Source organism: Cricetulus griseus, chromosome 6, assembly GCF_003668045.3.
Source record: "Cricetulus griseus strain 17A/GY chromosome 6, alternate assembly CriGri-PICRH-1.0, whole genome shotgun sequence".
In the NCBI taxonomy this organism is placed as follows: domain Eukaryota; kingdom Metazoa; phylum Chordata; class Mammalia; order Rodentia; family Cricetidae; genus Cricetulus; species Cricetulus griseus.
Genome location: NC_048599.1, coordinates 106,977,706 through 107,005,213, shown reverse-complemented (window position 1 = coordinate 107,005,213; position 27,508 = coordinate 106,977,706). Strand labels below are relative to the sequence as shown.

Sequence of the window (27,508 nt, the reverse complement as noted above, 5' to 3'; positions counted from 1 at the left end):
AAAGGTCGGTGTCATTGCTGTACCTTTAGGGATAGCCTGCCATGCTGGTCATTGTTGTGGTTCACAACAGTTGTCACAGCTGGGCATGACTAACAATTGATTTCGTCCCTTAGCGGATTGTATAGCACCTCCCAGCATCATAAAAGCTAATCCCCAAAGAGGATGATTTGAGATTAATTCTCACTCAAATCCTCCGTGCCCTATGTCCAAAGTTTGTGATGTCTTCAGCGATAGGGACTTACCTTCAACTTCTGGGGCTATTCACACTCACAAGTTGTACTGAAAATGGTGAAGAATTTGTTCTTTGTCAGGAAACTGGGATCGAGAATGCCCAGCTTTGCAAGCAGCTCTTTGGAGTGCCCTGGGTAAGTCACTTAACTCGTCTGGATTTTCCTCAGTATTCCTAGTACTACTGTGAATGGCGAAGTAGTTGGAAGGAATTGTTCTCTCTTGTCCCTTGATGCCCCAGTGGTTTCAAAGACCGTCTGTCTATATGGAGTGTGAATGTTTCAATCAGTTAAAACCTATGCTCTGTGACTGTGACTGCACAGACATGACAATCTTCCTTCGGGGCACTTCTTACTAGTCAGCGCATGCTAGGCATCTTAGGACAGTGTTGAATTGCACTGCGGAGATGCTGATGACAGCTGGAGGAGGAATGAAAAGGAGGAGACGCAACTGCACTGTGCAATACACTTTTATTTTCCTTTTACCTTTGCAGTCATCTTTGAGTAATTGTGTAAACAATAGAATGGAATGGAATTACATTAAATTGTATGCAAATGGTTCTAGGACACCTTAACAATTATGACAAGGCAATTATAAATAACTTCTTTCCTTAGTAATATATATTTGCTTTTAAAGTACATTAAAGAGCTGCCGTATCTAGGGTTAGCTAGGAAAGAGCAATGGTACCATCCTGGGAGCCCACCTCCTTGAAGGTTTAGACTCCAAATTTGAAAATCCTAAGGTTTACTAGGTTCATAATACATAGTCAAGCAGAAGGCTCTTGGGTTGGAAATATTTATTCTTGAACGTTTACAGCAATTTTACCTTTTGTCATTGCACGAAACCCTTCCTATTATTTTTCATACCACCTGTGCATCTGCAGAGTTTCAAGTAAAACTCTGATTCTGATGCTGTCACATCTGTCATCTTAAAAACAACAAATGCCACCCTTCCGGAGAGCCAAATCAGAGACAGGGGTACAGTGAGCAGTCTAACAGAACGGCAGCATCTTCGCAGTATTCTAAATGGTCCGATGAAGCAGAAGTTAAGGATGTCACCTTATGTAGTGCGGATTTTAGATCTGAGACTATTCCAGAATAAAGCAGCCTCAGGCACATTCATAATATGAAAGTTTGCAAGGCACCTCCCTCTCCCAGGAGACAACTGGATTGTGGACTGGATTTTAGGCAAACAAACCAAAAGAGCAAACATCCAAATTCTTAATTCAGTCATTTCAAAAATTAGAAGTTACAAATACTCCAAAGATAGATCTGAAAATTTTGTTTAAATAACAAGAGATCAACTGCAAGAAGCATGGAATCAAAACCGTTTCTTTCCCTCATAGCTAAGGTGTGCAAAGCATAAATATATGAAAAATAAAATTCACAGTCAGTTTTAAAACTAGAATTCAAGTTTGGCTAATAAATCTTAATTGTATAAGTATATTAATTTCTAAGTACAACATAAAAGAGGCAGTATTGTCAGATGTACAATTAAAGTATTTAACAGAAATACAATAGAAGGAGAAAAGGCTTCAGATAGGAGGCTCCTTTTGTTACCAAGAGATAGGACCACCTGAGTGTGTTTCAGACTCCTCACTTATGGGCGGGCAAGCCAAATCGACTGCTAGGAATATTAAATGGCCTCCTGGAAAGAAATCAGCAACAGTTTTGTGCAGCTGTAGCATTTGCCTGTTCTCATACTGTGGATTGCTGGAGAATAAAGCAGAACTCAGAGTGCTGTAGGTTTTTTAAAAATTATTATTATTTTTTTATCCCACTTCGTCGAAGCCAGCCTCTTCACAATCTTCTTATTTGTTGGGAATTGGGAGTGAGGGGGTGGGGGAGGAGGGGCCAAAGAAGGGGCTGGAACGGAGGCGGGGCATGATAGATGAGGGTGACGGCAAGGGACATACATCAGCTCACACTCAACTGAGCAAACCCGATCAGCTTCACTTCATCGGGGATCTCCGCCCCATCACAGCCAGAAGCCTGCAGAGGAAGAGGAAACTGTCAGTGCTAGATTCAGAACCTTGCGCAGGTCACTGGCTCCTCTTTAAGGAGACACCGCCGAGAACCATGCCAGGGAATGACTGACTTGCGGGTGGCAAATGCTGTTAGAAACCTAGCCCTGATGCCTTTAAAGAACGGAGGTGTGGAGAGATGGCTACTCATTTTTACAGGACCATGCCCAGATACACTTATGGGTGTAATTCATATTCTATCTGCCTCAGCCTCTAAGTGGGAAGTCTTAGGTGCATGGGAACATGCCTTTAAAGAGGAAAAGTGAGATCCCAGCCCACTTCTCCCTGCCATTTGTTTCCTGGCCATAGGACTAGTGGGTCTGCTCTGCCATGTATTCTCAGTATGATACACTACCCCACCACAGACCAGGATCAATGAATGGGACTGACCAATCGTGGACTGGAACCTTCAAATCTGGTAGTGAAAGTAAACATTTCCTCTTCCTAAGCTCATGACCTGAAGTATATGTCTGATTCGGCAAAAGATGACTAAGATAGCATTGTAACAGAATTCTTTCCTTCAGCAAAATTATATTCATATTATTTTTAACACATTTTAGTTAAGTTAGCCCAAATCATAGTGTGTCAAAACTTTATTATTCCTATTACTTCAAGATCAGAAGATATTGAAAGTAAGTCACTACTTATTGGGATCATTTCATTAATCCTATTTTGTTATTTTCTTTCCCATTCATGTATGGATACAAGCACCTGTACACACGTGGACGCACACAGTAGGGGGAGATCACTGTTTGTAAGTTTCTTCTTCACCTTCTCACACACTGATCAAAACTGGAGATTACAGAAATGCTAAAGAGGGGGTTGATGGGTGTGTGTTTGTCTTATTGGCTGATAAATAAAGTACTGCTTGGCCAATGACTAGGACTGACAAAATTTTATTATCAAAGGGTCACATAAAATATGCTAAATGATTTCAACTAATAATAGTTTCTTATAACCCTTTGCAAACACCACCACTAACCTGCTAAGCACGCATTGCGTTCAAACAGCAGTACATGAAACCTACCTTTGTCAAATGTATCATTTTTCATTAAGAAAGAATATAGTCAAAGTACGTTTTAAATGTTTGGAGACATTTTGGTAACTGCCTCTAATATAACATTCAGTGTAAATTATGCTGATGTCAAATCAGTGCCTTGAAGGCAGGTAAAAATCAGGCAGCATTTACTGCAAGGAATCTATGTTGCGCCTGTCCAACGACGCCTCTAACTTTCCTTGACAGTTAAGCAACTCAATGAAGAACAGTTTCCAGTCTCTGCTTTGCCTCCGTTCCAAAAAGGAAGTGTAGCACAGCAGCCATTTCAGGGACACTTCCTCGTGGCATTTGTCACATCAGTACTGAAACAGTTCCGCCCCTTACTTTCTTGTTCCATTACAGCTGTTCTTTCTTCTGCCCCTGACACGCTCCCTCTTCTTTCCCTCCCTCCCGTGAGGCTCTTCTTAATTTCACTGACTGGCAGCAGAAACCACAGGTTTAGTAGGCAGGTGAGTGACAGCAGCTGAGGACAAAGTACTGCCACAGCTGGTGACAAAATGATCCCACTGGCTATTGTTGAAGCCCATCAGGCACTTCAAAGCTACTTCAGAGACAGGACAAAAAGAATAGCAAGATTTGGCGAAATGAAGACGAATAAAACCAAAATATCCACAGTGCTTGAGCTGACCTGAAAGGAAAGAGAACTATGAAGTCCTTCAGGAAGGACAGTTTTGAAGCAGGCCCACAGGGAGTCTCTCCAAATTCCCACTCTGTTGCCTGGCCTAGCAGACAGATGTCCTTGTTTCCTGGACAAAGCCTTTCTGTGGTTTCCTCTAAGACTGAGGCACCTTCCATGAAGCCTGCTGCCCCTAACCCATGCTGTGCTCAGCTCCTCTCACCCTTTCTCAGTCTACAAAGCACCAAGAAGACCATGCACACACGGTCCGACACTCAGAGTCAAGGGACCCAGGCCCCGCCAGGACACAGACTCCAAACCTTTATGACACAAGGTCACTATTTACTATTAAGAAAAGATGGAAGACTCCAAAAAATATGCTTATGTGGGATATTTTCATTGTACTGACTATCTCGAAAAATAAAAAGAAAAAAAACTAAAAATATTTTGATGTTACTAAAATAATGCTGTTTAAAATATTTCACAGTGATGGCTGAGGCTATGTCTCAGTGGTACCTCACTTACTTATCATGTATGAGGTTCTGGGTTCAGGTCCCAAAACCCAAAATAAACCTTACATTAAAAACTTGTTCATGTAGGTTATTATATTTATTATATTATCTTAAAAATTAAAACATACAATTCTAAAATATTTGCCTACTGGGTCATTAAAACTAATGATGAACTCGTAACATGGCAACATATAAAACTCTCTGTGAAAAACAATAGCTTCCCACCACCTCCCACAAAGAATCAGCAACAATAACAAAACCCCGAGGACACTGATGCGACTTGGCAAACTTCTTTGGCATTTTGCCTAGTGATGCCAGCTGGATTCTTATATATACTTCCGAGTTTATTCTATTACTCGGCGCTGCTCACTCTGAAGTATCCCAACTCAAACCCAGCTTCACACAAACACGCATTTGGAAACGGAGAGAATTTTTAAAAGCTTTTCCAAATACTGTCTGCTGTAAGACCCAAATTTCCCCAGTGGTGATTCTGAAAGGTTAGCTACAGCATGGAATCTGAAGCAAGAGCACTGAACTTTCCGTGCTACGTTCCATTAAAATCCATTGGTCCCCTTTGCCCTTTGAGTGGATCTTTACCTGTGTATGATTTTTAAGCACCATCAGTTTTATAGATCTTCTAAAGGTTATTTCATTACACAATATGAATGTAATACAGTGTAAACAAACCGTATTCATTAATATGGTCCATCAGCAATTGGAAAAGCCAGTAAGTACGGGGTGGGGGGGGCAACTACCAACTAACAATAGATAATAAGTTTTCTAAAATCCCATTTCCATTTGAAAACTCCAATTTATTAATAACAACATATAATGCCAGGTTTTAAAGTGTCAATCTTACTTTGCTCATTAAAAAAAAAGTCTGCTAAATAGCTGAATCTGGTAACAATAATTTGTCAGTTTTTCTTGGTAAAAATTGTTTCTTTTAGGTGGGAGGGTAATGAGAGTCTTAGCTGGCAAGCAACTAGCTATTCATGAGAGCTTTCCCCAAAGCTCCTCACTGTACTTCCATTGTACACCAAAGGAGTGTCTGTCCCCATTTAATTACACAGAACATTGAATGGACATGTCCTCAACCTGAAACTTAACAAAACTAGAATTCTTCCCTGTGGAACAGTCTTAAGCGAAACCGACTTGTCTTCTTACTGAGATGAGATGTAACTAGAAGTCTGGACTGACATTTCTGCCTTTATTTATGGCAACATTGTGAGATTTACCTATCAGGACTTCTGTACCAAGGCCAACATAGTGGAAAAGGCAATGCAATGCTATCTTAGTAGTGCTTGAAAGTGTTGTGACATCCAGAATCCTCTTGGAGGGTCACAGGGAACCATAAATGCCCATGACCAACCTAGACTCTTTCCACCTCAGCTTCAAAATGAACTTTAAAGAACTGACAAATGGGATGCTATAAAATTAATTTTTGCATAGCAAGTAATTACCAGACTGAAGAGACATCGCACAGAATGGGCAGAAAGATAAACTGCTAATTATGCATCAGACAAGGATTTCATATAAAGAATACACAAACAACTGTAAAAGTTAAATAACAAAACATTAAATCATGCAATAAACAAATGGATTAGCAAACTGAATAGTTTTCAAAAGAAGGAATTCTTAGTAAATATCTGAAAAGGTTTCGAACCTCCTCAACTATTAAGGAAATGCTAATGAAAACTGCTTCTAGATTTCATCTCACCACTGTTAGAATGGCCATTATCAAGGAAACAGTAGTAGTTGTGGATAAGGATATAGGGAAAGAACAAGTCTTATGCACTGGGATGGAAAACTTGTACAGCCACTATAGAAATCAAGACCAGGGGGTGGGGGTGGGTCTTTGTCTTAGTTATTTTTCTATTGCTGTGACAAAGCACCATGATCAAGAAGCCAACTTATTAGAAAAGCACTTAACTGGGCTTAGAGTTTCAGAGGGTTAGTCTCTAACAGCAGGACAAAGACATGGTGACAGGAACAGCTGAGAGCTTACATCTTTTTTTTTTTTAATTTATTTATTAGTTCTAGTTAGGGAACAAGCTTGTTTCTCATGTAAGTCCCTTCTCCCTCTCCCTTCCCTCACCTCCATCCCTCCTCCCCCACCCCCACCCCATCCACCCACCACTCCCCAGGCAGGGTAGGGTCCTCAACGAGGGCTCTGCAAAGTCCATCAAATCTTCCCGTGAGAGCTTACATCTTGACCAACAACCAAGAGGAAGAGAGAACATACCAGACATGAGAAAAGGCTTTTGAAGCCTATCCCTATTACACACCTCCACCACCAAGGCTGCACCACTCACATTCCATCTGCCCCAGTGCCCTGGGCCTGAAAGAATGTTTCTAGCCCACTCTGTGGTCTCTGTCTGGCCCACATTTGGACAGCCTTTGCTTTAGACAGAACAAGAAACAGGGGCTGCCACATGGACCTTCTGAACGGGCTGAGTCCCTTAGTTCTCACCCTTGTCCTCTTGCAGTAAGGGTTTTGAAAAACTCTCAATAGTTTCATCTGTTTCTGTTTTCACTTTAGCCACATTTCATGGAATAATGCAGTCAAGCATCCTCCAAGTAAACCTACGCTGAGAACCCCTAGAAATGAGCCCTTTAGTTATTAATCATCAAAATGCTTATGAGATCTCTATCTGCGATGTACATGTTATTACATTTCACAACTAAAATCTATAATGCTCATGTAAATGGGTACCAACTGGATGTTAATTACATGCACTCCAATTTATAGTTTCTCAAAGGCAGATTAAATATATCTTATTTCACATTTTCACTAATGCAATTTTTAAAACCCCACATTGAAAGCAGCAAAATGCACCTACATTATGAAACCTTGGGGTGGCTAATTAAAAAAATAACAATTCTACAGCAGTGTGGCTGTGTCAAACTCAAGGTCGCAGGCCACTGAGGCGGAAATGACCTCCTGGCTGGAGAACTGCCTTAAAAGGAGAGAAGAGGCTGATCCCTGGCCCAGGCCATGACAACAGGGAAACCATACCTGTCAAAGAAGGTTAAAGAGCTGACTGGGCAAAAGTGAAGTCCAACTTCATTAGTTTATTTTCACTTATGACACAAGTCTTACTGTAGCCCTGACTCGCCTTGGACTCATTGAGGTCAGCCTGCCTCTTATCTCTTCAGATAAAAGGCAGACACCAACACTGGCATTTATACTAATGGTTTCTTAAGTGATTAGAAATAACAAGGTAAGGACAAAAGGTGAACCAAGTGGTGGTGGTAGAGGTGGTGAAATGGCAACTGATCAATCTATAGGAAGAATGCTTCCAGCTGTGGTGAAATACCAGCATCACTAAGTGGTGCCCTCAAAGTTCTACAAGCAGAGAACCTGGACAGTGACCTGGGAATTGGGATTTTTTTTTAAAGTACCCCTACAGGCTCATGAGTTAAAGTACCCCTACAGGTCCATGAGTTAGTATTCAGGCATCTGTATTGGCCTGTCCTTGGGTTCTGACAGGATATGCCCTCAGTTGCAGCCACTAAGAGCACCACCTGTGCAATCACAATGTTCCCTTTTAAATGGCCCTGCCCACCTCACATCTCTCTCTTCCTCTCCCCCTCCTCCTCTCTGCCCCTCTTTCTTCTCTCCTCTTTCCGGCTGCTCCTGTCCCTGGAAGATGGACTCCCCCCTCCCTTTCCCTCTTAATGATCCCTTTCCCTAATTAAAAAAAAAAAAAAACCCTCTGCTTGAACCCCATCGCATGGCGTCTTTCTCTCTCACACCACTTTTCTTAAATAACAATGCCACCAAGTCCAGCAAGGTAAGGAAACACTGTAGTAAGCCCTCCCTGTTCTCCAGGCAATTTCCCCTGACATTCTCCTTGGAATTGGAATCATGGTAAGCAGCTGAGAGATGGAAAGACCTTGAACCACAGCAGCAGCAGCTGATGAGGAAAACCACTGCTGAAACACTTTGATCTTTTATTTTTATTCTTCAACCAAAATAGCCAAACTGATAGATGAAGGCCAACGCATCTGAATCCTTAGAGTTTTATTTGGCTGCCAACGCTTCAACTGAGTTCTGTGGAATGGGTCTCAATCTGGCTGGCTGCTGCTAACAACAAAGAAACCTCAGACTTTAACAAGAACTGGACAGAGAGTGAAGACAGGGAGAGAAGGCCATTCTTGAGACTGGTTTTATTTAACATCTCCAGCTACCACTGGAGGAAATATGTTTATTTTCCATTTCGTGAGAACACGCTGCTACCTATCTAGCTGAGGCAGAGATCTTCTTCCTGGACCTCTTGTGCACTATATGGCATTGTTCAATCTTCAAGGTACAGAGGAGACCCCATCTCAAGCAAAATAAACACATCCAGAAGGACAAAAGAAGAATTCTCAAAGGAATCCATGAAAGCAAAGGCTTAGGTGCTGCCTCTGAAAGACATGTGGGCTCTCAACTAGACCAAAGTTGGATCTGCAACATCTACTGTGTGATCCTGGGAAAGTAGACTCCACCAGGTCTCAAGACTTCCAAGACATAAAGGGTCCGGCCATCAGAGGGGAAGTGCAGCAGATGTACAGGGCATAGGATCAGACATGGCTTTTGCATCATGATCAGGGATGAGGGCGGAAGGGAGCCACTCCCGTCTGTACAGCCCTTTGGAACTGCAGAAAGGCTACTCTGGCTAGAGCTGATGTTCTGCACACAGTAAGCTAGGCACTGGGGAACAGCTGTTAGGAAGATGTCCTAGGAAGCAAAGCAGTGTCTTCTACCGAGGTGCAGAGCACAGAAGAGAGAACTGGGAGATCATCCAGGAAACCCAAAAGCTAATCAGAGGAAGGGATGGGAGAGCGTTGCAGCTCCTACTGCTTTCACTATAGTAGCTGCTTTCAGAACAACTTTCCTGAACGGATACCATCACTACTGTTTTACAGGAAGTAAATTCACAGGTGCTGGGAATGAATTGGCATGGAAGTTTCAAATGATGGTCTCTGTCTAGACGTCCAAAATGGGGAAAATGTCTTTCAGACAGTGCTCCACCCAAATTAGAAGAGTTTGAAATGCTGGCACAGGGGGTATCAGTTTCTCATCACATGCTCTCATATAAATAAAACATGTTCACAAAATTGCAGGTGAGTTCTAAACACAGTAGAGATGAGACATCGGACAGCCACAAAGACAAGTTCTGTGTCTTGTAGAGCTCTATAGTGAATACAATGTTCTATTATTACCAGATACATTCTGTGAACACCCTTGAGTTTTTATTTGATAACACATCCTAGCTTCCTGAAATGAGATGAGAAGCAAAACATTGAAAATTCATTAACTTGCATTTACTGTGGTTATTCATGAAGCACTTGTGGCCACAAGAATTTTCCATTTGATTTTCACAAGGATCAACAAAGAAGGTAGGCCATCAGTATTAGTTTTGCATAGTCACATGTTGGTCCTCTAGATCTTAAATTACTTGTGGCATTCTGACTGGCCCTTGATATGATTAATTTGTGTTTTTAAATGAGTCATTTATTTTTGCCTTGATACACTGCTTGCTAAAAATTTCTTGGAAATGCATCAGTCTCCATGATCTAGACTACGCACTTGCTTCACAGTCACCCCAGAATGCTCCCTGTTCGTATGCCCTACTGCATAAAAACTGTTAGGACAAACAGTCTTTACAAAAATGTGGTGGCATGATTTCAGTGTGGGGGTGAAATGCTGTATCTTTATTCAGTAGCCTTCAGTGGGCTGTTCAGCAAGATTTCCAATTACCTGAACCATTTACACAACTCTCAGACTCTATTTTTAAAAGTTAGAAGTACCCAGTTTGGCTCAGGAAACCTTCTGAAAGGGTGCTGATTTGAATTCAGCTTAATTTTGTCTGTATGGTCAAGATGCAAGAGAAAGAGGCTCTGGAGCAAAATGGTACCCACAGGCCTTGAGGGTCTCAAAGGGCCACTCACAGAAGTATGATGAGGAAAGAATGACCTACATTCACGAAGTAAGAGTTTCCAGAAAAACGTTCACAATGTGGCAGAGGCAACTAATGAATAAAAAATGTGATTCTCCCCAAATCTAGCAGCAACAAAATTATGTGTATGGAATGAGGTGATTATTCTTCACGGGTATCGGCATGACAAAAACATCACTTCCGTCTCCACCTTCCTACTTACCAACTTAAATGTCAATGTTTTTAAAGCTTTGGGGTCATCTACAATCTTCTGTAAATTAGCAGCCACTGTAAAATATAAACACAGAGAAACAGTGTCCAAGTTATTTCCAATAACTCTGGGTTTTCACATCAATGATTTGGAAAATTTGACTAATGATGCAATAAACTGCAAAATCTTTTCTTTCACAGACGTTACAAAGTCCATATAAATGACCAAATTACTTTCATACAGACACTTTCTGAAACCATTTATATCATTTCTGCCACCTCCTACGTATGTGCATCTGGATTAATCGCTGTACATCAACCCTGCATTTCCTGTAATAAAATTCGAAATTACTTTCTAATGGAAAGTAAAAATGATAGCAGCTCCTGAGCCTCAACTGGCTGGTTTTTCTAAAAACTCATTACTAAGAAAATTATTAGCCAGGAGAGGGCAGTGCGGAAGAGGAGAGGCTCGTTATAAACTTCCCTGGGAAATAACCAGTCAGCACGTTAGAACTCTTGGCCTATAAATTCACTCAATTCTCTGAACCAGGTTTTATCATGCAACACAATATAGCAAACAGCCTTTACAACTCAGGCAGGTCGTTACGCTTTCAGGGCACAGAAATCTGTCTCTACAGTGATGTGTCACCTTGAACAACACCCGAGTTGGCGGACCAGGGTCAACGCACTAAGGCTGGCAGTGCAGAGCTCGGCACCAAAGATCTAGTCTCACTGTCAACAGATCCATCCGACACTGGCCCTGGTCTCTGGATCTTCGGCTGTGGTACAGAAGGCAGACTTTTCCCAGTTGCCATTCTAATTCAAAGTACTACTTTGAGTAGTACTATGAGTAGAACTATCAAAAAGCAAAAAGGATGAAAACTGAAAGCTGTTTATTTTATTTTTGTAACATCCAAATCTCTAGGATAAACTACAGAGAGTCCAGTTGGAACCTTAGGGAAGAGACTCCTAACAGAACAAAACCAAAAACAACAGGGCAGGGTGTTCTGTTTGTCATTTTTATGTCACGAGAAAACCTAACTGCTGATTCAGCTGCTGGGTATCAATTTCTTTTCCTGCATTTTTTGAGACTTGGGACTTTTCTGAGAAGACATAGAGACACTCTACGAGTTTCAAGTAGAGAGAAGGAAATATGTGAAAATTTTGTTTTTCCTTCTGGTTGACAGACATCAACTTGGATATGAGGACTTTCTGCAGATTTGTTTCATTTAATCTGTTAGCTGTAAAGGAGGGTACAAGGAAACTTACAGATTTGATACGGCCTATTTCTCTTTATAAATCACAATTATAAGCAAAATTTTCCCTCTCACTAGTTCCATTCTGAGCAATGTGCAAGATTTCAAGTTTTTTTTATCTATGCCCACTCCCCTTCTCATCTCTTTCTCTTTTCCTCTTCTGTTAGCACAGGCAACCGGATATAAGCACCAGACATAACACCGACTGATCACAGCCCAGGCTACTGATGCCCATGAGGCTGGTGAGCTTCATGAAAAGATTCCAGATAACAAAATCATCAGTGATATGGATAAGAAATACTGGCTCACAGAGTGAGAGTCACAGCTAGGAAACACTGCCTCCAAAGAAAGGCAGTGTTTAACTGTGTCAGGACACTCTGACTATACACAAATTACAGAAAGGGAAGACGGCACTTGTGTTCTTAAGACATAAAAGTGTTCTAATAGCCCCACTGATTTGGGCTGATTTCCTGAGTGGCTATAAAGTTGTCACATGAATTTTAGTCCTTTCATCGGGCTCTCTTGGCTAATGTGGCTGATTTACTTCGTTGTTCTGGGTCATCTATTTCCAGGTTGCTCTCTAAAGCTCAGCCAAACACACTGCTCTCCTGCATTAACTCATAGCCCTCTGCTGTGCAAACACGTGCATGAGGGCCAACTTCCAGGGAAGTGGTTAGCAGGTTGTATACTGACTTAAGAGCAGGCATGGGCTGCCAGCATCTGAAACAATCACCCTAGGACCCAAGTGTGAATCCCATTCCTCTGGGACATTAGAAATTCAAATTCTGTCTTCAGCTCAGAGCAAAAATAGCAAAAACTGGCCACTTACCTGATTACTTAACCCAGCTGCTAGGCTTATTTTCAATTTAGCTGATTCTAATTTGTTGTAAAGTGCTATAAAACACCTTCATTTAACTGACATCATAGAAAATCCAGGGTGATGCTAATTTCTCTTCCAGCAGCAATACTCATTAAAAAGATGGGTGTCACTGTTTTCTCCCTTCTCCTGACTGTGCACCTGGATTTCAAAAATAAAAACGTTCCTTACCTGGAACGTGAGTGGAGAAGGAAGAGCTGGTAGGCTGTCTGTGACTCTGGGGCTGCACACCCATGTTGGAGAACACTGAACCTGCTGTTTTGGGGGACTCTGTAGTTTCCAAAGCCCATTTCCTCGGCCAAGAACTAAACTTAAGCCCCTCTAGACTTCTCAAGATAAAACACAGGTCTTTGGCTTTGATGCAAACTATTCTCCTCTTTGAGTTTGCCTCTTAGTTCCTCCCCAGGCCACTGAACTCAGTCCTAAGAATTTCTCTGTGTTTTGGGGAACCGGACACACTGAGACCCAAGGGCTGTGCCTCTTAAGCCTTCGTTTCTGTTTTCCCTTGCTTCTCACTTGGAGATCTGTTAGGATTAAGTTTGTATTTCCATTTCTTTTTGTAACATGTGACATAAGGTATAGCAAACACTGTGACTTATCAAACTGTAATAACATCATTAATGGCCCACACGGAAACTATGCTCAATACCTCCTTGGGTCTAAACAGAGAAGGAAATAAGACTGTCAGGGAAATCTGTTGGTATCCAGGAGGCCAAGGATATACTTGTTTGGTAAATGAAGCCAGGCCTTCTCCAGACAGTTTTCACTATGAATTCCTTGTGCTCCTCAAATTCTCCATACTTTCATCATAGTTAAAGAATTAATGGTGACTTAAGGGGTATTTATAGCCTATGATTATATTCTGAGTAATTAGTCAAGAGGTGCACTTTTCTCTCAGGATAACATATTATTTGATAACAATCTAATACAGTGTTGATGCTTGTGTGATAGTGAGTTAATTTAATCTGACCTAACACTAATAGGGAAAAGAGGGCCAGTGATCAGTAAGTTTGGTGGGCCGTCACGAATAAGTCTTAAGATAAGACAAACATGACCTTGGGACACCTGACAAAGTGACAGCTTCAAACTGATGATTTATTCAAGAGACATACTGCATCTCTGATCTCACACTGAGCCGATGCAGAAAAATAGCAAGAAGTGCAAAAGGAAGGCAGATAACCCAGCTCTGAGGACAAAAGGGGGGTGAGTAGGGGTGCTACTATAAAACTGATGTGAAACCAATGGCCAGTTACACTCCAGATCAGGATGAGGTAAGATGTGGTGATGATACCTTGTTTGTGCTCTAACAAATAAAACTTTCCTGAAGATCAGAGGATGGAGCAGGCCACTAGCTATCCATAGATGTCTGGAGGTCTGTACAGACAGTCAGGAAGTGATACGCTGGGTGGAGAGAGGAATAGAAGATGGGAGGAGACAGGAGCTCAACCTTTTTTCAATTGAGAAGTTGGCGAGGTAAGGTGTGGCTGTGGCTTGCTCCTTTGTCCCTCTGACCTTTCAGCATTTACCACTATATCCGACTCTTTTTATATTAAGACCAATTAGAACTCATGCTGCAATAAGAGATTCATCTCAGCAGTTTCCCTACATTCCTAGATTCTTGGCTTCATGTGATGCAATGAAGTACAGTGTGGACAAATCTAAATTCCCCAGCTAGAATGCCTGGGTTCAGATCCAGCCTCTTGTTCAGAGCTGGGCGTCCTCTCTGACGTGGAGTAAGGTCACTGTGCCTCTGTGTGCTCTATGCTCGAGTACTTCTGGGAATTCACTGTGCTAACACATTTGTGCCATCTGCACAGGGCGTCTGTGTTGCCATAGCTGGTTTGTCTTCAATCTTTATTGCTCAAGGTGTTTTTTTTTTTTTTTCCCACTCATTATTTATGTGGAAATCTAGGTCACAAATGAGAATGTGCTGCCTCTGAATTACACCATCTCATTAAAGTCTAGACTCTACTGAGGTCTGACTCAGTTTTCCTGCATCACTTTTGCCACTTCCTATCCTGAATCTTGCAATGGTAACCTAGACAAGCTCTTATTTTTCCTATACGGTGTGTTTTATAATTTTGTCTGTACACATAGAACAGGATGAGTTGTAACCACACAGCCACTCCACCAGGCTATGGTCATCTCTCCTTACTATCTGTCCGATAGCTGATGGTCTCTCTGCTTCCAGCTCTGGCCCCAGAAGCCAGCCTCCTCTGAATCTGTTACTATGTGTGCTGATTGGTGCCACTTTTCTTCTTAAAACCCTTTTATAGTTTTCCAGGTCACGACAGAATCATGGCCCCTGCAAAGTCTACAAAGCCCACCTGACCAGGCCTCCAGCTGTAACCCTCACCTTATCCCTCTTCTCTCCTCTCTGTGCCTGCTCTATTCACAACAGCCTCCTTATTGACTTTGAGCATTCAGAGCAGGCCGCTACAAAGAACCTTGAGCCTGCCACTGCCTCTACTGTCAGTAAAAGGCCATCTACAGCCTGCCTCCCTCTCTTCCAGTTTCTACACTAATTCCCCTGGCTGTGCTATCACACTCCTTCACCTCAACAGCCTCCTTTCATATCTCTTTTGCCAGGACTTTTTTCTTTCTATGTTACTTACCAACCCAGACATGCTAAATATTTATGGATTATTATTTTTGGACCTACATAACCTCATATTTGAGTTTAAAACCTCACAATGAGTTTTACAAAAGCAACATCTTGTTTCCTGTTACTTTCCAAATGCCTGATGGGAAACACCAATCTGTGCTGAACACATGAAAACGACAAACAGATCTCTGATATCCTAGCATGTAGCCACATTTAGTAAGCACAATATAGGCTGTCTCCCCAGAATCATTTGCATGAAAGTTAATATGCAAGTTTGGAGGGGCTATAAGACTCCAAATAACCCCAGGCTAAGAGGTTCTGACAGAAGCATTGTTCCTATTATTATAGAGTGTCTATAAATGTATCTCCTGGAAACCCACAGGAACAGTTGGCCTGAACAGAGAGAGCACATCGACCCCAGATGCTGTCAGGGAGGCCAGTACAAGACTGATCCAGACCCCTGAACACAGATGTCAATAAGGAGGCCTCTGCACTCCAGGGAGCTTCTGGTGGTGGATTAGTATTTTTCCCTGGTGCAAGAAGGGACTTTGAGAGTCCATCCCACGTGAAGGTTTACACTCTGGCCCTGGACACATGGGGAAGGGCCCAGGACAGCACAGGAAGATTTGGTGGACTTTGCAGAGTTCCCGTTGAGGGCCCTACCCTGCCTGGGGAGTGGTGAGTGGAAGGGGTGGGAGGTAGGCTGGGGGTGGGGGAGGAGTGATGGGGTGAGGGGAGGGAGAGGGAGATGGGACTTACATGTGAAACAAGCTTGTTCCCTAACTAGAACTAATAAATAAATAAAAAAAAATTAAAAAAACATATGTCTCCTGAACCATATGCCCATTTGTTTCCCAAAGCAAATGAAAATACAAGAACTCTTGGCTCATCCCAGATGAGTGTCAGGTATCACATACTAACCAAACTATGTTGTTAAAGACTGGCTGGTTTTCTTTCAATTTTTTACAAAGATGAGACATCACTTCTCTCCCTGTGAGGTAAAACATAGCTTTTAGCAAAGATGGTAGCTAGCTCAGAACTCCGTGTTGATCAGGTGAGCCTGATAACAAGTATTTTGGCTTGCTAATGTTCTGTTGAAGGCCGTCTGATGGCTTCAAGCTCGGAAGGAAAGCTGTCGTCTCCATTAGGCCTCCACAGCCCACTTGATAAGATCTCTTGCTCAGTGTCAACCTCACCCCTTTATAGTGAATACACACAGAGGCCACTATCTTGGGGGCTACTCTTAGCAGAAGACTCTAAACTTTGGTAGTTTCCTGAGGCCAGAGAACTGGTTTAGCCAGGTCCGGGCTTTCCCCAAACCTGCATGCATTCAATGACTGGTCATGAGAGTAAGAAAGCCCCTAGGATGCTCAATGCTCAAAGCCTCAATGCTGTAGGACCCCTAGGATCCTCTTGTCTTGAAAGATCCTTTTGCTAAGGGTCTTTTCTCTAGGTGGAACAATTTAATTCCTCCACATTAGGATGCCTTAATTTCCTCACAGCTGTTGATCTTGAAAACACTTCTCACCAAACCTACCTGGGTACAAATTCTCTGTCTGGGAAAATCTGAAGGCTCTGCTCATGAGTGGAACTCAGAAGGAACCTCCCACTACAGAATTCTGGGACAGTACAAAAATGGTAAAAGAAATATTGGAGGAAAGTAAGAAATAACCACATTAAATACTTTACTTGGGATTTAATCCAATTAAAATTCTAGTGAGAAAATGTGGTACTTCTACAAGCCACTAGGATATTACATGTACTACAAGTATCAGTTTATAGGACAAGCAAGATGTCACACTTCAGTACTTTATTACTTACATGTAAGAGGATGAAATTCATGGGACACAGTAGGAACTGAGACATGTAGCCATGATTCTCTCTAAGAATTCTCTAAGGTCAATTCCAGTTAGTTTAATTTGGGCAGGGAGGGCATGGAAATCTGAAATCATCTGACATATCAAAACCGCTTGGTACCAGATCTTCCCTTTTAAAATACAACTGTAAGATTGGTATTTTGAGCCTGAATTTTGTTTAGTGTGTGGAAGGTAAAATTTTATGAACTGGCTGACAATAATGGTAATGGAGGTGTCCAATAGTCATTATGTTATTATTGCTGACTTTCAGAGCAATGGAATTGTATAATCAATATGGTTGTAACCTCATATTGCTAATGGCAGTGATAGACCAATATTCTTATACATTCCTCTCCAAAATGAAGGTGAGCAAAGGAAAAAAACAAAACAAAACAAAAAAAAAAAAACAAAAGCACAGTTCGAGAGAAGATAGCTAAGTCACACTTGCCAAGAATAGAGAGTGTTATCTGAGATAACAGCCGGAAGTCAATCACTTCCTTAGAGAAACGAAGGGGATTTGCTTGGGAGATGCACAGAAGAAAACCGCCTTTGCTTCCTAGAATATGACAAATTCTAGAGGTATCTTAGCTTGGGCCTTTAGCCTTGAAAACCTCTAAATTAGGAATGTAGCTTTTTCTGAGTGCTCAACAAGACCACACCCTTTAAAGTCTTAAACAAAGACTGGTCTTAACATCATTTCTGACACCAGTGTATGAAGCTAAGCGGTGAGGACATCTGTGTATGTCACACAGCCTCTCTGAAATGAACCTGCTGTAACATAAACCACATGCATTTCAAGTGGAAAGTGTGAGTTTTGAATTTTCAGATATTCATGAAACCACCACCAAAATGGAAAACATGAACACATCTACCACTCTCACTAGGGACCCTGTATTCTTGGTAACTCCTCCCCTCCCCGACCCTCTCAAGGCTCTGCACAGGAAAACACTGGTTTGTTTTCTGTCACTATAGGTTAGTTTTCATTTGCTAGAATTTTATATAAGTGGGATCTTTTTTTTTTATGTGTTCATTCTGTCTGGCTTCTCTCATACCTCATATTTTTGAAACCCATCCATGCTGTAACATGAGCAATAGTTTATTTCTAAGCAGTATTCCAGTGCATGAACATGGTTTGTTTATGTGTTTACCTCTAGGAAATCTGGCTTGATTATGAATTTTGCCACTACAAAAACAAAACTTTTATCCATATCTACATAGAAGTTTCGGAACAGATGATTTTTTCCCTGTTTGTTGTTTTAGAAACAGGGATCAAAGTGCATTCCAGGTGGATCTTGGATCTCTGATCCTCCGGTTGCACCTCCCACAGTCTGGGATTGCAAATGTCTGCACACACTACCAGGGACACCTCCCCTCCCATCTTTCTTTTGGCCTGGATAGTTACCCCAAAGTGGAAAAGCATGCTCACCCAATGTGTGCACACTTACTTTTCTAAGAACTACAACTGGCAGTGTATGAGAGTTTTAGTTTCTCAGACACTCACCAGCATTTAGTATGCTGAGTCTTTGATAGGGCCATTCTAATATAGTATTGTTTTAATTTACACTTCCTTCACAGACCACATTTCACATGCACATTTGCTAGATTATTTTGGCTACTTTCTAATGCTGAACTTGTATTGTCTTTGTTAAGGAACCAATGGTGTCTCCTCACAAAAGGGTGCATGTGAGATCTTCCTTTGGCTTTTTCAGTGAAACAGCAAAACATATCTACACAGGTATACAAAGAGCTCGAGTACATTAGTCTGCCTTACAAAGTCTCCCCAAATCTGCCAGCTGCATAAACTTTTTTTGTCTCACACTAAGGATTTTCGACGTGCTGCAGGTCTTGAGTTTGAGTAGAATTAAGCAGAGAAGACAGGGAAATGACTGCATTGTGAAAGGTAGGATACAACATGGGGATCTATCCAAATTTGATTTCTAGAGACACCAAGAAAGGCTTTCTCAGCTCTCTGATGTCAACAGAAAATGCTTATTTAATTATGCTAGATGACTGAATTCTGAGATAGGAGTTTGACACCAGGAACATATTTCTGGGAAGGCTAACAGGACTACGTGTGCACAAAGCATAAAGGTAGGTGAATGAGATGAACTAAAGCAAACGATAATGATGTATATATGAAAATATCACAATAAAACCCCTTACTTTGTCTACTAACAAGTAATAAACACATGTGTGCCACAAATACAAACACACACACACACACACACATGAAGCCATTGTCTAAATGACAATGTCACAGTCATTGAGAGGGAAGACTCCCAGGCAAGTGCTACTCATTCAAACCAGAGAAACTGCTGTCCAATCTAGTCTATCCGAAAGACTGAAAAAACAATCTCTTTCAATGTGTAAAATCACTTGATTTAAAAAAGAAAGACTGTTAAGAGTTGTCTTTACAACCTTGTCAAACCCTACAAGAGTAGAAAGGCACTTATCAAGCAGAGATGTGTTACAGGAAACTGGAAAGCAGCATTTAACTTGGGGGAACTTTCGTCTTCATTCTCGTTTTACCCTGATGTATTTTATGGGGAGGATTTTCCACACACAGCTTGAGCTTCAGCCTTCTGGCTTCTGGGCCAGAAAAAGCTCTGGATAAGTTAAAATTAATGAGACAGCAAATACACTGATATGAAGAATACTACCTAAATTACAGGCGATGCAGCCGACTGAGGCAATGCCATCTGGCATCCAGACAAAGCCCAGGGAAGCCCGAAGGACTCTGGGCTTAGTGTGTGGCCACAGCCTTCCAGGCAGAAGATATGTTACACCTGTGGCCAGCTGCCTACTCGAGAGCTCAGTCTTTGTTACACGTATAGCACTGCCTCAACAAGGATGCCCACTTTATCTTCATGTTAAGGGTGATTTGTTTCTCAGTTCCGATCTATTCCAAAGTCTTTAAAGTAAGCTTAGGAGACAATAAAGTACTGAGTAAAGCTGACTTGACTTTTCTTTTAGATTGATTTATTTTATGTGTTTTGCCTATATGTTAGCTTGTGCATCATGCCCCCATCTAGTGCCCATATAGGTCTTAAGAGGTCATCAGATACCCTGTAGCTGGAGTTATGGACAGTTGTGAGGTGTAACATGGGTGCTGAGAACTGAACTCAGGTTCTCTGCAAGAACAGCCAGTGCTCTCAACTCCTGAGCCATCTCTCCAGCCTCTGAATTCACTTCTTTAATACTAATAGTTAAATAATCCAAGCAATTCAAGAGTTAACTTGAAATTTCTCTCTAATTTAAGCCATAGCATAAATAAATAACCTGAAATTAATTTAATCATAATCTAATGTTCAATAAGACACTTTAGAAATTTATCTTTCTCACATCTTAAACTAGTGAAACTCATGGCCAGTTGTCAAGTCTCTGTGACAGGTCTGTCCACATGAGTTACAGAGTGTGCACCAAAATGTAAGTCAGTCATTACTTCCTACACTGAGAAAGTCTGACGACAAGAATAACAAAGGAAACATGGGGGTGGGGTGGGCGGAGCCAACAGAACTACACCAGGTGCTTAAACATGTAGCTAGCTGTTGCTGAGCCGCAGCCCCGCCCCACATGGATCACACCTCCCTCAGTAGTGCTTTAGACTTTCCCCCCAAATTACAACTCCCTCTTGCTCCTAATATCCTTGAAGCCCCAATTTTAATCTAGTATTATATAAATAAACAGACTAGCCATGTTGTTTACCCTCCAACATGGGGTAAAATAGCAAGGCCTTTTTGAACCAACTTTCCCATCAGTGCTAGAGTAAGAGATGGAGAGAGGGCCTGCAGACGTTGAAAGAGCAAAGAGCAAAGAGCAATCGGAACACACACACACACACACACACACACACACACACACACACACACACACACACGGGGGAGGGGGGTCGTGGCGAGGGGCACACTGCTTCTTCCAGTTCCATCTTCAGCTTAACCTTTGCCTTGTTCTTTCATGTTTTTAAAACAAATTACCTATAACAAGAATATATCCTGGGATGAACATGGCAGTTTACTTCACACCTTCTACTTGAATTTTATCTAGTAAAGGGTGAGACATAGTTGAACTGAATAAATGTCTCCCTTTAACCCTATGACTAAATCACATCTGTCTCCAGTGGGCGGGCAGACTGTCACAGGCCTTTCTGGGAAACACAAAGGGGATCCTGCAGGGGCTAGCCAACCCCAGTTAGTTCGAGGGAGAGTACCATCTAATGCTAGGGTCCCTGAATGAAATCTGTTGCAGCAGGTAGGTGTAGTGGGTTAGACCCACCTCAGGGACACCAATTGGCAGAACTGTGTATAGTAGAATTGTGTATTGTAAAATTGTATATTGTAGTATTGTGTATGGTAGAATTGTGTAATTAGAAGTCAACAAACAAAATGCAGAAATTAAAACCTTCCTAGTCTTTACACAGAACACAAAGGAAGGTTCTTGGCAAAGTACTTTTGGTAGTTGTAGAACGGCCTAACTTGTTGGTTGTTTGTTGTCTTAACTAATAATCCTCATTTATTTTGCATTAAATCCTTTTGATAGCAATGATTATATAAAAGTACAAGGCCAATGGGAAAAAGATAAAACAAGCAAGCATTAAGAATGCATCCCATAAAAGGCATCTGTAGGAGCACCTATGGACACATTCTAGGGACTCTAGTTACTATTATGGGTTCCTCAAAAACCTGGGGACACAAACTGGTTGAGAAGCATTGGCATCTCCTTTAAGAGACAACAGCCACTTGCCGATTGCTGCTCTGGCAAAGTCCCAGGGCAGCTGCTGAAGGTGTGTCTGCATGGCACTCTCCCAAGGCCGCACTGTTCCCGTCTACTTCCCAAAGGCCCTCGTTTGGATGACAAATTGGTATAGTCACCTGTCTGACAGAGGAGCCAGACTGAAGATCCTTGCCAGTAGACCCATCTGTCCTTTCCATTATCGGTCAGCACCCAGCTCCTGCCAGGCACCAGTAGGCACCAGCTGAATTAACAAATGAAGGACTCTCCAGCCAATGCATGGTGGCCAAGAGGAAAGGCTTCTTCAGGAAGCTGCTATCTCCCCCGTGGAGATGGAGATGAACAGATCAGATCAGGGTCATGTGATACCAGCCTGCAGGATTGACCTTCTAGCTCTGCTTTATGTTCTCTACCCCACACTATTATTAGACACTGAGAAAACTCAGTCCTCTTAAACCAGCAAAGGTGGAGGTAGCACAGGGGAAAAAGATCTGCTTGGTTCATAAGTGACATACTATAGGCAGCAGCACCTAACTCTTAGAAGGTCTACAGGTGTAACACAAGTAATTTTGGAATAAACAAATGAAAATCGACCCAGGAGTGTTTTTTACTAGTGCTAATATTTAAACTCTTTCAGGATCTGTAATTAAATCTGATAGGAGAGTGTACTTTATTGGACCTGCTTTATGTTTTGTAGAAGTCAGGGGTAAAGCCTATCTTTGTTCCTTAAATTTGGCCTACCCTATAGAAGCTCAGACATGCCAGTGGAGCTGCAGGAACCATCCTTACTCTTCAATGTTGTTATCAGTGCTCAGGAGGTGGTGCTCATTGTTAGAAGACTGGTCCATGTATCCCGGCAATATGCTCTTGGCCATGTGCCATGTGAAATCTGAGCTAAGCTCTCATGCCTGTTTTTGACTGCTCCTTGTCAAGCCTTAAAACTTGGATCTTTCTGGACCTTCATCACTACTGGTTTAGAGTATCTGGAGTCTCAGCTGGACTTGGAGTAAGATGTACTCAAGACCTTTCAGGTTGTACCACGAGAAAGCTGCTGTGTAGCAGACCACAGGGCACTTGGTGCCTTGGAGTTGGGGTGGGACTCCTCAGATGAAGGGAACAGAGCATCAAGAAGCTGCATACTGGGAGCTGAAGTTGCACTGCCTGTTGGGATGCTTACCCTTTCTGTAAGTAGGTATATGCTGTAATATGCGTACTATGACCATTCACTGAACAAATACACATGACGTGTGCTGTCAGGAGCTGGCGTTCCTGCTGGATGTGGGGAAATGGAAGCGCAAGCAGTGGAAACGAGTTGATTAAAGCACACTTCCATGAACATAAGGGAGAAGCACAAAGAACAACATTCATCTGCCCAGAGGAAAGGTCCCTGTTAGATTCCAGGTTAGATTCTAAGAGGAGACAACAATCAAGCTTGAAAGATGGGTGATGATTTACTACAAGAATGAGAACATCCCAGGCAGGAGAAGACTACCAAAAAGACGTACTAGATACAGGAAGAGCAAGCCTGACAGACTGTAGCTGAGGGATATGCAGATATGAGTGGGGATGCAGATGCAGTTCAAGATCTGCAAGACGTCTAAATGCTTATAGCAGACTCATGTCCTAGCTTCAGGGCATCAGTCTATGTAAGTCTATACGCTTTAGATTCAGTAAGGGAGTTTGGTTTGCATATGACTTCCTTGCATGGCAGGCTAGCTTTAGTGAAGAGATCTGCTACATCCCTGGGCAATGAACAGAAAAGAACTGCTCCTACCATTCATAAAGTAGTGAAAGTACAGGAAAAAAAAATGATTGCTGAGAGCTTCGAGAGAAACGTGCCATGTTACTAATAAAATAGCAAAGCCATCACAGTAACAGCGCATTGCTTAGGGGACACTAAAGGCCAGATGGCATGGAATAATATAATCCAAGTGCTGAAAGAAAGTAAATGTCATCATAGATTACTATATCCAGCACAATCATCTTTCAGAATCAAAGAGGAAATACTTCCCAGAATGCTTAGAACTGAAAGGGAATCATGCCCAGCATGACTAAAGACACTTGTGACCATTCATTGTGACAGGGCCCTGACATGGATTCAGAGTTACCATGCACTCACATCTGTCTCCATGAGGATGTTTCTGGAAAGGTTTAAGAGAAGACAGAACACTGATCTACCACAAAAGTGAGTGGTATAGTACCATGGGTTGGTTCCAGAACTGAATGTCAATGGCAAGGGGAAACATTTTCCTCTGCTTTCTGACTGCCCTTGCAGTGTGATCCACTGCCTCACACTCTTGCTGCCATGACTTCCATACCATCAGAGACAATACCCCAAACTGCCAGCCAAAGTAAAGCCTTCCCTCCTTAATGTTCTTTTGGCAGGTATCTTATCATATCAACAAGAAAATCAACTAATACGATTCTTAAGTGAATTCTACTCACAAAAGACAAAACAAGACAAGTACAACCAAGAGCTAATACAGAAAGAATAAATCTCACTAGAAGAGTATATAAACAAGTATGAACTGGGAGAGAATCAAATGTGGTTTATATAGCAATACAATGACAGAAATCAGATTATTTGACTTGATAATAACCCTACACAGATTGTTTATTCTTCATTTAAGAGGAGTAGGTCAAACTATTTGCTGCAAGAATCCTCAAGGGAAAAATATATGCAGTCCTGGAGTGAAAGGACAGAAGATGGAAATGAATCCAAAGCTAAGAATAATTAAGCTCATAACCAATGAAATGAGAACCCAAACCAAAATTGGTAGGTGAAATCAATTCAAACTGATGATCTATGAAGAAAATGTAATGACTTACTCAAACATTTAAGACTAACTTTCCTTGAATTATTTTAGTTAATATATAAAATAACGTGTTTTGTGCTATATATATGATTGTACTTTGCTATTTATCCCTTCATTCCACTATCATCCCCTGCTGGTCCCTTCTCTCCAGATAGGCTGCTTCTCTTTCTCCCTCCCTCCCTCCCTCCCTCTTTCTCTCTCTCTCTGAGTGTGAGAGAAAACATGTAATACTGTCTTTCCTTCCCTCTCTTATCCAGTCCTTTCCCCTCCTTTTATACTTTGTCCCCTACTTTCATACCATATATATAAGGAGAGAGAGAGTGTGTGTGTGTGTGTATGTGTGTGTGTGTGTATGTGCACGCGAGCATTGCATGGATCCTGCACAGGAGAGGAGAAACATTTGAATTTCTGAGTTATGCTAATTTTGCTTATTATGTTGATGACTAATCCCATCTAGTTTCATTTAAATGACATAATTTCATTCTCTGTGGTCAAATAAAACTCCCTTGGTATAGTCACAGCGTCTTCTTTATCTATTTGTCTGTTGATGGTCATCTAGACCAGATCTGTATCTACTGTGAATAGTAGAATACCAATTTTACCAAGTCAACACTACAGGAAATAAAGGAACAGAAACCCCAAGTCAGCTAGGTGATTTCAATACTCACTTTAACCAACAGACAGATCATTAAGGGAAAACAACAAAACAACACCCCAATTCAACCACAATGCAGATCCAATGGCCTTATTAACAGTGGAGTACACATCTTCGTTAAGCAGCACAGGGATCTTTCCTCAAAACAGATGATACTTCAGGCCATAAATAATCTTAACAAAACAATCCAAATATTTTCCTAATCTCACTAGATGATAATTGAATCTAGAAATTAACAGCAAGAGACACTACAGAGAGCAAAGAAAAACACAAAGATTGAATAAACTTTTGAATGTACAGTGGGTTCATGGAAGAAGTCAGAGAAGAAATTTAGGAATTCAGAGAACCTAATGACCATGAAAATACAACTTACCATATAACATATGAGATACAGCGAGAATAGTGTGAAGAGGAAATTTTATAGCTATGAAATACCTACTACCAAACTTAAAAGAGAAGTACCAAATAAATAACCTACAAAACCAAGAATGAACTATACAAAAATTAAGATGGAAAGAATTAGTAAAGGTAAGACCTGAAGCAAATGAAATAGAGACCAAAAGATCAATACAAAAAAAAAATCAATGAAACAGAATTGGTCTTTAAAAGAAGACTTAAAATAGTCATTTTCTTAGCAGACTTGTTCAAAAGAAACAGGCATCAAATAAATAAAATTAGAGAAGAAAGATGGATATTAAAACAAACATAGATGAAATCTATAGGCCATAGGTATTTTGAAAGCATGAATCAATATACTAGATACAAAACAAAGCTCCAGCAATATATAAATAAATAGATAAAATTACAAGCAAATGCCTTCGAAGAGAGATGTAAAAACCTTCAGTAAAATGCTAGAAAGTAAATTAGTATCGCATTAAATGATTATTAAACATGAATTAGGTGGCTTCATTCCAAGGATGGTCCAACTTATGTAAATCAATTAACATAGTAAGGCACAACTGTTTAATCAAGGGTAAAAATCATTCATCTTAATAGATGTTGAAATAGTTTGTGATAAAATTCAAAATCATTTTTTCATAAAATCATTGAAAATCCAGAGTCCTACAGAAGGATCTTAGAACAGACAGATAAACTCAAGAAGACACCATGCTACAAAAACAGCACACAAACAAATGTTAGTAGCTTTCCTACTCACTTATCATAACTCACTGAGAAGGAAATCAGGAAAACAATACTGTTCCTGATAGCCTCAAGTCAGCAAGCTACAGACAACAAACCACAAGCAAGTAAACAAACAATAAAACCTTTAGGGATAAACTCAACTAAGCAAGGAGATGAAAAAGCTCTACATGAAAATTATAAAACAATAGCCATGTGTGCTGGCAAGTGCTTTCATCCCAGCACTTATGTAAGGTATGGGCAGGCAGATCTCTGTGAGCCAGCCTGGTGTGCATAGTGAGTCCCACTGCTACCAGAGCTACATACTGAGACCTGTTTCAAAAAAGCCAAGTCAAACCAAATCAAACCAACTGAAGCCACTGGGGAAAAAAAGGATTACACAATAGAAGATAGAGAGCCCCTTTCCTCACTCTCATGGATTGAAGAAATTAATATTAATAAAATGGCTATGCTACCAAAAGCCAACTTGAGATTCATTGCAATACCAACTGGGAAAAAAAAAGTCTTAACGTTCTTAAGTAAGCTTGAAAGACCCTGACTAGGTAATGCAACCCCGAGGAAAAGGGCAAGAATGGACTCTTATCACAAGACCTGATTTCAAAATATACTGCAGGAACAAAACAGCAGGTCACTGGGGTGTGACATGGGGACAAACAAGCAAAACACCAAAAGAGACATAGGAGTAGATATAAGACACAGAAAGGAACACATCTACAGCCATGTTGGCAAAAAAGATCCCTTCAACAAATGGTACTAAGTATAGGGGGGACCTTCATTGAGAATACTGGGCTAAAACAAACCTCTCCACTTCAGTAACAGTCAATTCAAAAGGAACCAAAGACCTTAAATCCAGACATCAGCAAAGTAAAACAACAGGGGAAATACAGCTACAACTGAGGCAAACAACGGTCTCCAAATAGGACTCAAATAAGAAGTAAAGGGAAGGGCTGATATGTGGATTTATATCAAACTGAAGAGCACAGTCAAGAAGATAAGTGGCAAGAG

The 27,508-nt window shown here is 41.2% G+C and overlaps 1 protein-coding gene across 1 annotated transcript in view; it reads right to left on the bottom strand.

Moving 5' to 3' along the window:
- Window positions 1-679: 679 nt before the first annotated feature.
- The window catches only part of Stk39 (serine/threonine kinase 39), a 269,282-nt gene continuing 242,453 nt past the window's right edge, over window positions 680-27,508 (bottom strand). The window contains exons 17-18 of the mRNA XM_027420256.2: window positions 10,584-10,648; window positions 680-2,219 (exon numbers count right to left, since the gene is read on the bottom strand). Of these exons, the coding sequence (XP_027276057.1) occupies window positions 2,145-2,219; window positions 10,584-10,648 (140 nt within the window). The 3' untranslated portion in view covers window positions 680-2,144. The remainder of the gene's footprint in view (window positions 2,220-10,583; window positions 10,649-27,508) is intronic.